The 13,605-nt window shown below is 37.8% G+C and overlaps 1 protein-coding gene across 11 annotated transcripts in view; it reads left to right on the top strand.

Annotated features, from left to right (window-relative positions):
- Positions 1-582: 582 nt before the first annotated feature.
- Positions 583-13,605, top strand: part of svila (supervillin a) — a 65,578-nt gene continuing 52,555 nt past the window's right edge. For 8 of the 11 annotated variants that reach the window (XM_063002954.1, XM_063002957.1, XM_063002955.1 and 5 more), the window contains exons 1-2: positions 584-822; positions 12,497-12,554. In XM_063002954.1, the coding sequence (XP_062859024.1) occupies positions 768-822; positions 12,497-12,554 (113 nt within the window). In that variant the 5' untranslated portion in view covers positions 584-767. Of the gene's footprint in view, positions 823-12,496; positions 12,555-13,605 lie in introns of all 11 variants that reach the window. The other 3 variants (XM_063002960.1, XM_063002951.1, XM_063002959.1) reach the window with 2 other exon arrangements.

The following is a 13,605-nucleotide window of genomic DNA, read 5'->3' as shown; positions in this document are numbered from 1 at the left end:
GGGTCATAAATCTGATTCCCTTCTCTGAACTATTTTATTTTTTGAAGTAGTGTTTCATAATATGAATAGTGTAGTCTCTCTCTCTGCCTGCACTAACACTGGTCATGTGTCATCACTTAGTGGAATTTCTCATTTCTGTGAGGTGCTCATATTTGTCCCACTCCTTTCCTCAGTAGTCCCTGACTACACACACACACACACACACACACACACTTTTTTCTTCCCACCCTGCAGTGTCAAGTCAGTAATCTGATTAGCATTATACGAGCAACCTTAGCACAGTGCTTAGTTAGCCTGCTTGCGTCCAGCGTCAGCTCTTCTGCCAGCTTTCCCTAGGCTCTGATCCAGCACCATGCAGCCAGCAAGCCACGCTAAGGAATGAGAGAGGAGCTAAATCGAGTCCATTGCTCCAAATCTCTTATCCCACTGTACTCTCTCTATCCCACTCACTAGCGCTATCTGCTTTGCAGTCACCCCTTCTTGCTTTCTTCACATACTCAGTGCTCCATATCACTCCTCCTCTCTCTTTCTCTCTTTCACTCTCGATCTTTTTCGCTTACTGGCTGACTTTCCCGGGACTCCTGCAGCAGAGCCTGCATCACCTTGAAGTCTGCTCGCTTCTGCCTACCCGCAGTCCCCTCCCTTCACATTCCTCTTTCTATCCCTCTCTTCCTCATTCTCATCCTCTTCTGTTCTTCACCTTCCTTTTCTCACGGTCTTTCTCTCCTTAGTCCACTCTTTTTTTTTTTTTTTTTATCTTTTCCAAAATGTACCAGAACGCATGGATTGCCAGCTATCTCAGCCATGTGAAGTGCTGTCAAGGTGAGTGCATGAGAGTGGAGGCGTATTGATAGGAACTTCCTTTTACAGTTCCATCGCACTTTTATTAAACCTACTTTGCTTTTGAAGTACTTATTGTTCAGAACCTCGTATCATCTAGGGACCTAGAATATGCTGATTTAACACTTTCTGATAGCAAACAAGGAACAAGAGAGAGAATAAATTTGGCTAAGCAGGCAAATCCTTTGGCTTTTTAGTAATTTTGCTAGGAATTCAGTAGTTGAATTTACAGCACATTTTTCCAACACTGTCATATCTGTGGCAGCTTTTCTGTCTGACTTGAAAAGCATGCGCAGGACTTAACACTGCCAAATTGCAGTTTTATGGTTCTGTTTTGGCCTGTATGTGTTTGTGGTGGGACATGACTTTTCATTTATCCGCTGTGTTGACTGTTCTACTGGTTGTTTAAATGCAGCAAAATTCATAACAGGTGTTGGTAAATGCTGGCACTTTTTATGTCTTGGTTCCAGTCTTAAACTTTGCATTCATGAGGACAAACATTTTTAAAGTCAATAAAGAAATTTAAAGGTGACTTTATAGGGTAATTTTCATGTTTAGCTCATTTTAGTGCCTGGTTCGAAGTCCATGTACCCAAACCTGCATGCAGATACTGTCATTTTTCAAAATAAATTGTTAGCTATTATTAGACGATCAAGCTTAGACGCTTTAATTATGGCAGAATGATGTAAGTTCGGCTATAGATGTGATGCTTCCTATGTTTCCCTTGAGGGTAATCCTGTGCCTCTTAAAGCTTATCCTTTATTATCTTTGCCATGTGTTCCATTAAGACCCAGCTGCCATGCTACCTTAACAGTTTGCCTTGAAGCAGTGGACTCTTTGATTTACTTTTATGGTTTACCTAAACAACCACAAGCCTTTATTTTTCTTCTGCTGTTTGTTATTGTTTTTTTTTTTTAGAATTGACGTGACCTATAGATTTATTTTTCTATTAGAATGATGAGTTGGTTCTTGCTATTCTTTTGGCATAGACTTGTGTAGTAGTTCCTGATATTGTCGGCCTTGCCAGTAGGTTGCACTGGTTGTTTAATAAACAGTTGGGAATATTTTACCAAGTTGCTGCATTAATGCTTATACAGTGTATCACAAAAGTGAGTACACCCCTCACATTTCTGCAAATATTTTATTATATCTTTTCATGGGACAACACTATAGAAATAAAACTTGGATATAACTTAGAGTAGTCAGTGTACAACTTGTAAAGCAGTGTAGATTTACTGTCTTCTGAAAATAACTCAACACACAGCCATTAATGTCTAAATAGCTGGCAACATAAGTGAGTACACCCCACAGTGAAAATGTCCAAATTGTGCCCAAAGTGTCAATATTTTGTGTGACCACCATTATTATCCAGCACTGCCTTAACCCTCCTGGGCATGGAGTTCACCAGAGCTGTACAGGTTGCTACTGGAATCCTCTTCCATTCCTCCATGATGACATCACGGAGCTGGTGGATGTTAGACACCTTGAACTCCTCCACCTTCCACTTGAGGATGCGCCACAGGTGCTCAATTGGGTTTAGTCCATCACCTTTACCTTCAGCTTCCTCAGCAAGGCAGTTGTCATCTTGGAGGTTGTGTTTGCGGTCGTTATCCTGTTGGAAAACTGCCATGAGGCCCAGTTTTCGAAGGGAGGGGATCATGCTCTGCTTCAGGATGTCACAGTACATGTTGGAATTCATGTTTCCCTCAATGAACTGCAGCTCCCCAGTGCCAGCAACACTCATGCAGCCCAAGACCATGATGCTACCACCACCATGCTTGACTGTAGGCAAGATACAGTTGTCTTGGTACTTCTCACCAGGGCGCCGCCACACATGCTGGACACCATCTAAGCCAAACAAGTTTATCTTGGTCTCGTCAGACCACAGGGCATTCCAGTAATCCATGTTCTTGGACTGCTTGTCTTCAGCAAACTGTTTGCGGGCTTTCTTGTGCGTTAGCTTCCTTCTGGGATGACGACCATGCAGACCGAGTTGATGCAGTGTGCGGCGTATGGTCTGAGCACTGACAGGCTGGCCTCCCACGTCTTCAACCTCTGCAGCAATGCTGGCAGCACTCATGTGTCTATTTTTTAAAGCCAACCTCTGGATATGACGCCGAACACGTGGACTCAACTTCTTTGGTCGATCCTGGCGAAGCCTGTTCCGAGTGGAACCTGTCCTGGAAAACCACTGTATGACCTTGGCCACCATGCTGTAGCTCAGTTTCAGGGTGTTAGCAATCTTCTTATAGCCCAGGCCATCTTTGTGGAGAGCAACAATTCTATTTCTCATCCTCAGAGCGTTCTTTGCCATGAGGTGCCATGTTGAATATCCAGTGGCCAGTATGAGAGAATTGTACCCAAAACACCAAATTTAACAGCCCTGCTCCCCATTTACACCTGGGACCTTGACACATGACACCAGGGAGGGACAACGACACATTTGGGCACAATTTGGACATGTTCACTGTGGGGTGTACTCACTTATGTTGCCAGCTATTTAGACATTAATGGCTGTGTGTTGAGTTATTTTCAGAAGACAGTAAATCTACACTGCTATACAAGCTGTACACTGACTACTCTAAGTTATATCCAAGTTTCATGTCTATAGTGTTGTCCCATGAAAAGATATAATGAAATATTTGCAGAAATGTAAGGGGTGTACTCACTTTTGTGATACACTGTATATAGGGCAGTTGTGGCTCAGCAGTTTAGATTTTGGACTTGTGGTTGGAAGGTCACTGGTTCAAGCCCAACAACCGCTAAATGACCCTGAATTGCTTGCACTGTTATTAGTTATACTTATAAGTTGTTTTGGCGTCTGCTAAATGCCATGAATGTAAACGTAATACTTTAATATAGTTTGATAATTCTTCCCCAACACTATTTGCTAACCAGGCTGTGTCATTTTGTCTCTCATGCTTAATGACTGCAGATGCTTGTAGCGTGACTTATCACATAGCGGTGACAGAATGCATAAGTCATGCAGGCTTATCTCCACTTTACTTATTAGCCATGGCTGCCTGTGCTTTAAAACAGGTGTGCCAAGTATGCAATGTCTTGTGGGAGAAAATGTGTCGATTGTACCAGTTAAGATATTTATTGGACAACCTTGTTTACCTGATATGCACATCTGCTATAACCCTGACAATAGGACTGTGTGTCTGTGTGTGTCTGTGTGTGTGTGTGTGTGTGTGTGTGTGTGTGTGTGTGTGTGTGTAGTGGTGTACTATTGTTACACCACATTATCTTAACATCACAGAGCTATGGGCCAAGTACAGTGCTTGAGGTGTGAGATAATGGGAGAGATGCTAACAGAAATGCTAGTGTGTAGTAAGCATCATCAACCACAATCAACAATTTGAGTAGTACTTTTTCTATTGCAGTTTCTATTGTAGTTTTCTGTTAGTGTGAATTAATTGCCTGATGCTATTGCTGTCTCTTGCAGTTTAAATTAATTGGACATACAGTCACACTTGGTAATATAAAACCTCCATCTTTTTAATGTACTGTATTATGCTGCATATAAAATGAAATCAAAATACAACATAAAAGAAGTGACATTGAGTTTAATTGAAAATAAGACGATAGTTCTTTTGACAAAAGTCCATGTGCATTATTATTTAACCCCTAGTGCTTGGTCTGAACATCCTTTTGCCTTTATAACCTTTAATATGTCATTTCAGTAAGTGCTAACTGTGCTTCTCACACAGCTCTTGTGGAATCTTTGCCAATAGTTCTTGTTCTAAAGCTTTCAGCTCATTAAGGTCTCATGGCTTTCATGATGCATCTACTTTATTTAAATCCCACCAAAGCTTTTTTTATAGGATTTAATTCTGGAGACTAAGAAGGCCACACCAGGATATTTAGGGACTGATTTCATAATCAAGCTTTGGTTGACTTGAATGGTTGGGATCATTGTATTGCTGGAAAGTTTTATCATCAAGGTTTAGTTTTCACCACATCACTGACTGACCTCTTTGGTTGACCATGGACTGGTGTTTTTTTGTCATCCATGTGGCCAAATAGCTCCAGGTTTGACACATCACTCTTTACCCGGGGTGTCCAATTTACTGCCTGCTGGCCATTTATGGCTCGTTACCCTTTCTGAAACAGCCCATGAGGTATTTTTGAAATTAAATGAAAGTGTCCCAGAGGTCTTAAAGTTATTCCTAGTTTAAACTCTGGGTGTCGCTATCACATATAACCTGTCTAAAATGCTCCAGCCACATCTTCTTTTCAGAATCAAAACTGTAACGATGTTACACCTGCATTAATGTTCCTGAATTTCAGGGTGGCTCCATAGAAAGATTTCGCTGATTTCAGAGGGAAGTGTGTATGTTTAATTTGTCAGGAAACAGTTGCTTTAACGATGGAGTGTAAAAATCTCATTCAAATCAAAAGGACATGTCATTTATAGTAGGTCTATTATTTTTTTTATTGTGTCCATTTTTTTCTAAATGCAGCCCCAATACGAAAAGTGTTGCCCTGCTCTTTTCTGTGTCCCAGAATTTTGCAGGCTTGTCCAAACTATCCAAGTGTACATTGTAGAGTTCGGCTATGAAGTCCTTGGCTGTTAAGTAATCATTTTATGGTTGCCACGGACACATTTGTCCCAGGCCTCATCAGGTCATCCTGTAAGTCTTTAGCGTTAACTTGGTTTTTCTTTGTTGTCCTAATAAGATTGCTAAGGTCTCTGGACAATATCTTGGGCTTTATCTCACGGCCAGGCAGGTTTGCTCCTGCTTCGTCAATTTGGAACTTTGAGACGATACTCCCAATGGTGCCTCTAGGAATGCTCAATGTTTTGGAAATCTTCTTATACCCATTACATTTGGTGAGATGAAATGATCTCTTACAGTTTTGTGACAGCTCCATAGTTTTCACAATGGTTAAAACACAGCTTGAAGACCTAAATCTCTAGGTGGTGTTTATATCACATCACAGCTAAAGCAATTTAAGAGTCGTTATTGAGTTTCCAATTATTTAATCATGTTGTAATCCAACTTTAGGTCATACAGACTAGCAGGGGGTTTGAAGATCAGCAATATTATGTAGGGGTTGAGAATTGTGGTAGTATTAACAAAATATTTTGCTACTCTAAAATACTGTATCATTTGTTTTCTTTGCTCATTCGATGTATCATTCAACTGATAAAGACTTCATTTAAAACAAATCCAGATGCAGAAAAATTAAGTAATAATTTAGTTTTTTTAATTTCCTGCGAGTGAATATATTCAAATTCAACTGTAGTTGTTAACATACCTCAGTCTATAAGGGCTCACAATTTACACTGCATTGTAAGAACAGAGACTAAACTCTGAAGTCCAAGGAACTGTCTGTGGATGACCAATCAATTAGCAGTAAGGCATAGTTCAGAGCAAAGTATACACAACAATATCTAAGGCTTTGAGTATTCTTAGGAGCAGAGTAATTTTGAAATGGATGAAGATTGGCACCATCTTGAACACTCAGAATTAGTACTATAGCCAAACTAGGCATCTGGGCAGGAGGAAAATGGTAAAATCTGTTGGTCCAATGACTTTCTCTGCTGCCATTCATTAATCAGGCCTTTATGGCTGAGAAGTATGGTAGAATCCATCGATGAGTAAAAGGCATATGACAGGTTTCTCAATCAAATCAATACTAGCCTCTTATTTAAGGCCCAGATAACCAAACGGTAGCTCTGTTATTTAGGACACATTGAGAAGAGCCAATTAATTTTAAAAAATAGTAATGCTTGCAAGGGATGAAGGTGGAAGAGGACAGCCAGCAGCTAGTTAAATTGATGCAACACATGCAAAAGCTGTTTAAATCTTAAACCATTCAAACAATATTCATGTACCAAAATTACAGGCATTAAAAAGTTCTGTGAACTTATTAAAAGTTAAACTTTTTGAGTGACAAACATATGTATTACATGCAACCCACTTTTGGGGTTTTAATATACCTCATGTATCTTTGTAATATATTTAAAACACTTTAAGGATTTGAGGCTGACGGACACTACATGCTATGATTTGGACTCTTAGCACTTGAAAATCCACAGAACTTTTGTGGCTCTGTGATACATGCCATATACCCATTTCAATCAAACATATACTAACTGAATGAATAAATAGAATTTACTTATAGTCTTAGGATTTGCTAATCAAACCAAATTGGAAGAAAATGGTCTAAAAGATGGCATCTAAAGAACACTTGACATGGACTATAAACTGAAATAGGAGAATTGATCTACCTTTCCTGCTGTGAATATAACCACTGTGTAAGCACGGTGCAAACATGTAAATAAATACATAAAATACATAAATACAATTTGTGGAACTACTGTTAGTATTGAGAACTGCAAAGTGTTTTTTATTATATACAGTCTGACACGAGTTACAGTATGTTGGCACTGTTTCCACCCACAATACAAAAAGGCTGACGATGCCAATTTAAAGACTAACTTAAAAAATAAATAAATAAAAATACCTCAAAGCACACTGCTTTAAATAGCCACAGTCTTTAGGCCAGGTAAAAAAAACAAACAAACAGCAATGTTATTTAAAAGTTCTTAACACACTTAAGAGTATTAACACACTTTTCTCATTTCTGTTTGTTTTTTCCCTCCTGTCACTCGATCCCTCTTGTCCGATCAGCTGCTGCTGTGCTTTGGGAAGTAAAAAGAGATTTCTAGGCAGTGTGGAATTTTTTTGGGCGGATACTCATTCCAGCTGTGAAAACACTCAATACCAAAACGTAACAGGGTCCTAAGAGATGATTCGGAGCTCTCAATCAATAATTAGCTATCTCAGATTATGTTTGTAAAGGGTGAGGGAGTTGTAACACTGACACACCCATTCTTATGAAAACCTTGGAGTTCAGAAGTTTTGTGATATTGTAATTGTGTGATAGTTATATTAGAAGTAATATTTCCACTTTAAAAGTAACATTATTGTTTTGTGTATCTTACTCGAGGTTGTACAATTTGTACATTTATTAGCTAGTATTTACATAATCTTATGTGCTTGTCTATAATGAATTATTCATTCATTCGTTGTCTGTTTTACCCCTACTTTATCCTGATCAGGGTCACGGTGGGTGCAATTTATTAGGCGAAGTAGAAAACACCCTGGACATGTCGCCAGTCCATTACAGGGAAAACACATTCTTTCTCTCCCTCTCTCTCTCTCTCACACACACACACACACACACACACACACACACACACACACACACACACACACACACACACACTGTGCAAGAAAACCAGAGCTCTAGGAGGAAACCCAGGTGGACACACAGAAAGGAACCAGATCACTCCATCTGGGAATTGAACCCAGGTTGAGCGATCAACCTGTCGCCTCTTGCTGTGAGGTGACAGCGCTACCCGCTAGATTAGATTAGATTAGATAGATTAGAAAAGCTAGCTGGCCTAACTTATTTTAAATGGGTGCCATGGAAGATAGCTAATTAAAGCTGAATTGGGTACAGTTCTATCGGGGTGCACATTTACATGAAGCTCTGCTGCACAGAATCTGGAGTTTATTCACATTACATACTGTAGGATGAATAAGCATTGTACACAGAGTTTAACCAATTAGCACAGGAAGGCCTGAATGATGACAAGAACAAAATAGTCTTGATTATTATTTGAATTATTTTATAGTTCTGACATAGCTAATTTCTTCCAGTTGTAGCTAACATATTCAGTACCTCTCCTGGTGTTTTTATTTCTTTTTTTTTGCATGTAATGCACATTTATTGTAAACTTCACTTTTCAGCTGAGGTGGTCAGATTCCATAGAGTCAGTGTAACATGTGGAGTGCATTAAGAATGCCTGTTAAATTTCTAATGAGAAAAAATGTGGAGTGCTAAAAGAACATAGCAGCATTTTGTCAACATACTATCATCACATCTACCACACCTGTAATGAATGTGCAGTTACTGCAGACTTTAATGCATTCATGTAACCCCTGCAGCATTTGCTAAACTCATTTAATACATTAAAATATTTTATATTATTAAAACATTGATATTGAAACCAAACACTGTTAAACTGTACATGTACAAGTGTCTCATAACAGTTCTTATAAATGTAGTTCATTCCAACTTTGTTAAAGTGTGACAGCAGTGTTAAAATAGTGTTGCAGTTGAATTAAATGAGAACATTGTGCTGATAAACATTATAAGTAAGGATCTACCGAATTCACGGCCGTGAAAATCGTGTCTCATGCAATATGCAATTTGCTGTGAAATTCAAAATTTAGGGTTTGTGTTTAGCAATTTAACGTTTTTCATTTGCATAGTGTTCAAGTGCATCTTTAGAGTTTGCTGAGTTTATAAAGTTAGAAAAACTGTGCATAGACAAACTATTGAGAGAATCATACTTTACCGGCTTGTTCTTTTGAGGCGCAGCACAGAGATGATAATGTGTAGAGAAGCACACTTTTCCACTGATTATGAAATCCCCAAAGGGACTAAATACACTCAATACGTAAACACATAAATCAAACATTGTCAGCACACTACAGCACCGAAAAGTCTGTTACACTAGCAGTCCTACGGCAATTCAGTTAGCAATCGGTTAGTCAAAATGTCCAGGATGTCAATGTGTAAAGCAGTTAAAAACACTACCCATGTACAGTGGTGTTCAAAAAAATAGCAGTCCAACACCATTAACCTGATAAATCACTGTTTTTAGTAGAAGTGATATTTCTACATAGCAAATAATTTACTTAAAAGTGTAGTAGAGTAATGAAAACAAAACAAACCCAACAATTAGGACATGCATGCCACTCATTCTGAGTAATTGAAGCATTGATTGAAAGGGGCTTGTTCAAAATAATAGCAGTGAGGAGTACAATTGGTGAAATCATTCATTCTGCAGAAGAACGTGTGTCAAATTTGGCCCTTATTTAATTTAGGATGGTGGCAAATGTTGCACAGCTTGGTCATAGCACATTTCCTTCTGAAATACTAGGTAAAATGGGTTGTTCCAGACATTGTTCTGATGAACAGCATACTTTGATTAAAAAGTTGATAGTAGAGGGAAAAACATACAGAGAAGTGCAGCAAATTATTGGCTGCTCAGCTAAAATGATCTCAAATGCCTTGAAGTGACAACCAAAATCTGAAAGATGCAGAAGGAAGCGTGGAACTACTGTTCGAATGGATCGAAGAATAGCCAAAATGGCAAATACTCAGCCAATGATCACCTCCAGAAAGATCAAGGAACATCTGAAGTTACCAGTGAGTACAGAAGATGATTAAGTGAAGCCAATTCACCAGCAAGAACTCCTTGCAAAGTCCCGTTGTTAAGAAAAAGACAAGTCCTGAATGGGTTAACATTTGCCAAGAACACATTGACTGGTCCAAAGAGAAATGGCTCAACATTTTGTGGACTGGTGAAAGCAAAATTGTTCTTTTTGGGTCTAGTGGCTGTAGACAGTATGTCAGACGACCATCGAGCACTGAATTCAAGCCAAAGTTCACTGTGAAGACAGTAAAGCATGGTGGTACAAAATGATGATATGGGGATGTTTCTCATAACATGGTGTTATGCCTATTTATCGCATACGAGGGATCATGGATCAGTTTAAATATATCAGAATACTTAAGATCATGTTGCCCTATGTCGAAGAAGAAATGTCCTTAAAATGGGTGTTTCAACATGACAATGACCCAAAACATCTTGGTTACAGACAAACAAGACTGAGGTAATAGAGTGGCCAGCTCAATCCCCTGACTTCAATCCCATAGAGAACTTGTGGGCTGAAATCTGAAGCGTGTTTTTTTAAGGCAAAACCCAAAATTGCAGAAGAACTGTGGAATGTAGTCTAATCATCCTGGACTGGAATACCTGTTCAGAGGTGCCAGAAGTTGGTCGACTCCATGCAACACAGATCTCAGAAACAATTGTTTTGCCACTAAATATTAGTTCAGTAATTTAAAGTAAAGTAAAACCTCAAAAAAAATTTCATGTTATAGATAATTTTTTTGAGTTTTTAATGAAAAATGCTGGCACTGCTATTTTTTTTTGAACAGCCTAATATTCATTTTTCTTAACTTTCTGTAAAGGATGAACACAAACTGGCAAAATTTTGTTAATGTTTTGATTTAGAATTGAAAGTGTAGTATTTTCAGTGCATTTGCATTTATGGAAATAAAAGTTATTATAATGATTTTGTGCTTTATTCACTTTTTTAAAATCACTGCTATTTTTTTTAACACTGCTGTAACTGAGTTTGGAAAACTCTGTGGACACAAAAGGGGGGTATGTTTTTTTCGGACGAGTATTTTTGTATTTGAGACAGTCGCTGAATGTTCTAGTTTATTTTCACCTGTTAAGGTAGGCTTTGCTTGTGTATTGTAGCTTCTATTTATTCTATCATTTCATTTATGAGTGTTTTTTTAATAACTGCTGTGAAATGTGGGTCTTTTCTTAAAAAAATCTGTCGGATTTTTTTTTTTTTTTTTTTTTTTTTTTTTTTTTTTTTATAAAACGAGGTCCTTAATCACATTTTCCCGTGAATTTAGTATAGCCCTAATTATGAAACATGTTGCACCTTCCACAGACACAGCCAGCAAAGACATTAGACTGCTGAGTTCCATTGTACATGAATAAATAGGAAAAGGTATTAACAATTATATCGAAATGTGTGTGAAGAATGCAATCACAGTGCTAGTTCTAGTCTAATTTTTTTTTTTGTGTTTTTGGCAGAGGTGGAAAGAGTACTAAAATATTGTACTCAAGTAAAAGTACTATTACTTTAATGAATTTTTACTTAAGTACAAGTAAAATTACTAGTCTAAAAATCTACTCAAGTAAAAAGTAACTCATTTAAAATGTACTCAGAGTAAACGTTACTTAGTTAAACTTAGTTACTTTTTTAACAGGAGAAGGATGTCTCTTCTGTGTAATGCAAACAGGACAAGTGGATATAAATCTCACAATAGTTGTTTTTAATTAAAATATAATAGAAAAAAACATGCTGATACAACATTTAAAACATTTAGGGATGTCTAATGTGTCATTTTAGTACAGACCATCCCATAAAACTTTTTCAAACTGTATAACCACTGAAGTTGGCATTAATTGTGGATTCTATAGACCAGCCTTCTTTTCATCACCAACAAATACCAAACAGTCATACTGCAAATCCATAACTCAAAACAAGTTACGGTTACAGGTGTTGTGACTAAATGACCCAAAGAAAACCTTCAAGATGTAAGACAAAACTTTGCCATTCTTTAACATCAGACTATGTTGTCAAATAACGAAACATCAAACTCCAAACATGGTAAACTTTTAAAAATCGCCCCTCCCTACTCTATACCTAGATTACAGCTCCTTTATTTTAGCACCAGTTTATTTTCCATCGCAGAATTCACTGCAGCAGTTTTTTACTCAGTAACGGATGTTATTTAAAATTTAGCGAATTACAATTCTTAATACAAAACATACTTAAGTAAAACTAAAATTACTGTTTGTAAAATCTACTTTAAAAAGTACACAAAAAAACTACTCAATTACAGTAACTGTAATTTTTTGCTTTCCACCTCTGGTTTTTGGTTCATACAGCTATGAAAGTACAATCTTTACATCTGTGCCTTTATCATCCTCTCAACACTAACTGTAAATTAAAAAGATCTTTCTTCCTGTTCCCAGGCATCACAGGAGAGGCTCTTAAAGTCACCAGACCCAAACTACAGCGGAGGGCTCTCAGGTAAATGCTTTTTGCTTTGTTTTCTCTTTGTCATGGAAATGAATGTAAGAACTTCTTGCTAAAATCAAAATATGAATAGCAATTCTAGCATCTGGCAATTCATTAAGGTAAATTCTTCGAGATGGATTTAATCTACACAGCTATCATGATACAAATGCAGAAGTACCTTGTTCTTAAATGTATGTGCCACACACACAAACTCTGTTATTGCATCCTCTTCATTTAATACTTTGTGCTATAATAACATCATGGAGCTTTCTACTATAATGATTGATGAGACTGGAGAACACATGGGAAAGGATGCGAGACTATTCTACCATACAGAATCTCTCCAGATCCTTCATATTTCTAGTCAATGTTTCTCTACAGCTTATCACACAGTCATTCTATGAAGTTCAGAGTCATGTTATGGCCATGGCAATAGTATAGTCATGCTGGAGGATCCATACACAGCCTAGTTTAGGCTTCCAAATCCCAGATCTTGATTGGTACTTGATGATTGCCCTGACACCATGTATCCAAACAAGTTGTCCAGCCATGTAGTCCACCACCATGTGACACACTAGGGAAGATGTAATATTCTTGGTTATTTTTGTGTCTGTACCAAACAGACCTCTGGTGTTTGTTGACGAGAAGCTCTATTTTGGTCTTATCTGACCATAGATCCCAGTCCCAATGAAAGTTGCAGTAACTGCTGGCAAACTGTAGGCTCTTGAGTTTGTTGGTTCTTGACAGCAGATGTTCTTGACAGCTTCTGATCATTTTCTTAAACAACTTCTGGTTATGTTGATGACAACTAATACTTAGATGTTTGTCCCAAACACCTAATTAATGTCTGTAATTTCCCAGCTGTGACCCTTTTTCAATTTTCTGGCCTCTCAAACCATCAATAAAGATATACATCTCTACCTGACTGATTCTTAATATCTCCATTAGCTTTAAAATACACATTTCTAACTGTTTGTTTGCTTGTAGCCATTTCCTAATTTGTGCAGCCCAGCTACCTTCTACGAATAACAAAAGTAGGCCTGTATCACTTTATATTTATACA

This window comes from Trichomycterus rosablanca, chromosome 10 (genome assembly GCF_030014385.1).
Source record: "Trichomycterus rosablanca isolate fTriRos1 chromosome 10, fTriRos1.hap1, whole genome shotgun sequence".
Classification (NCBI taxonomy): Eukaryota; Metazoa; Chordata; class Actinopteri; order Siluriformes; family Trichomycteridae; genus Trichomycterus; species Trichomycterus rosablanca.
Note: the sequence above shows the minus strand (reverse complement) of the source record. Positions and strands in the feature narration are given on the sequence as shown.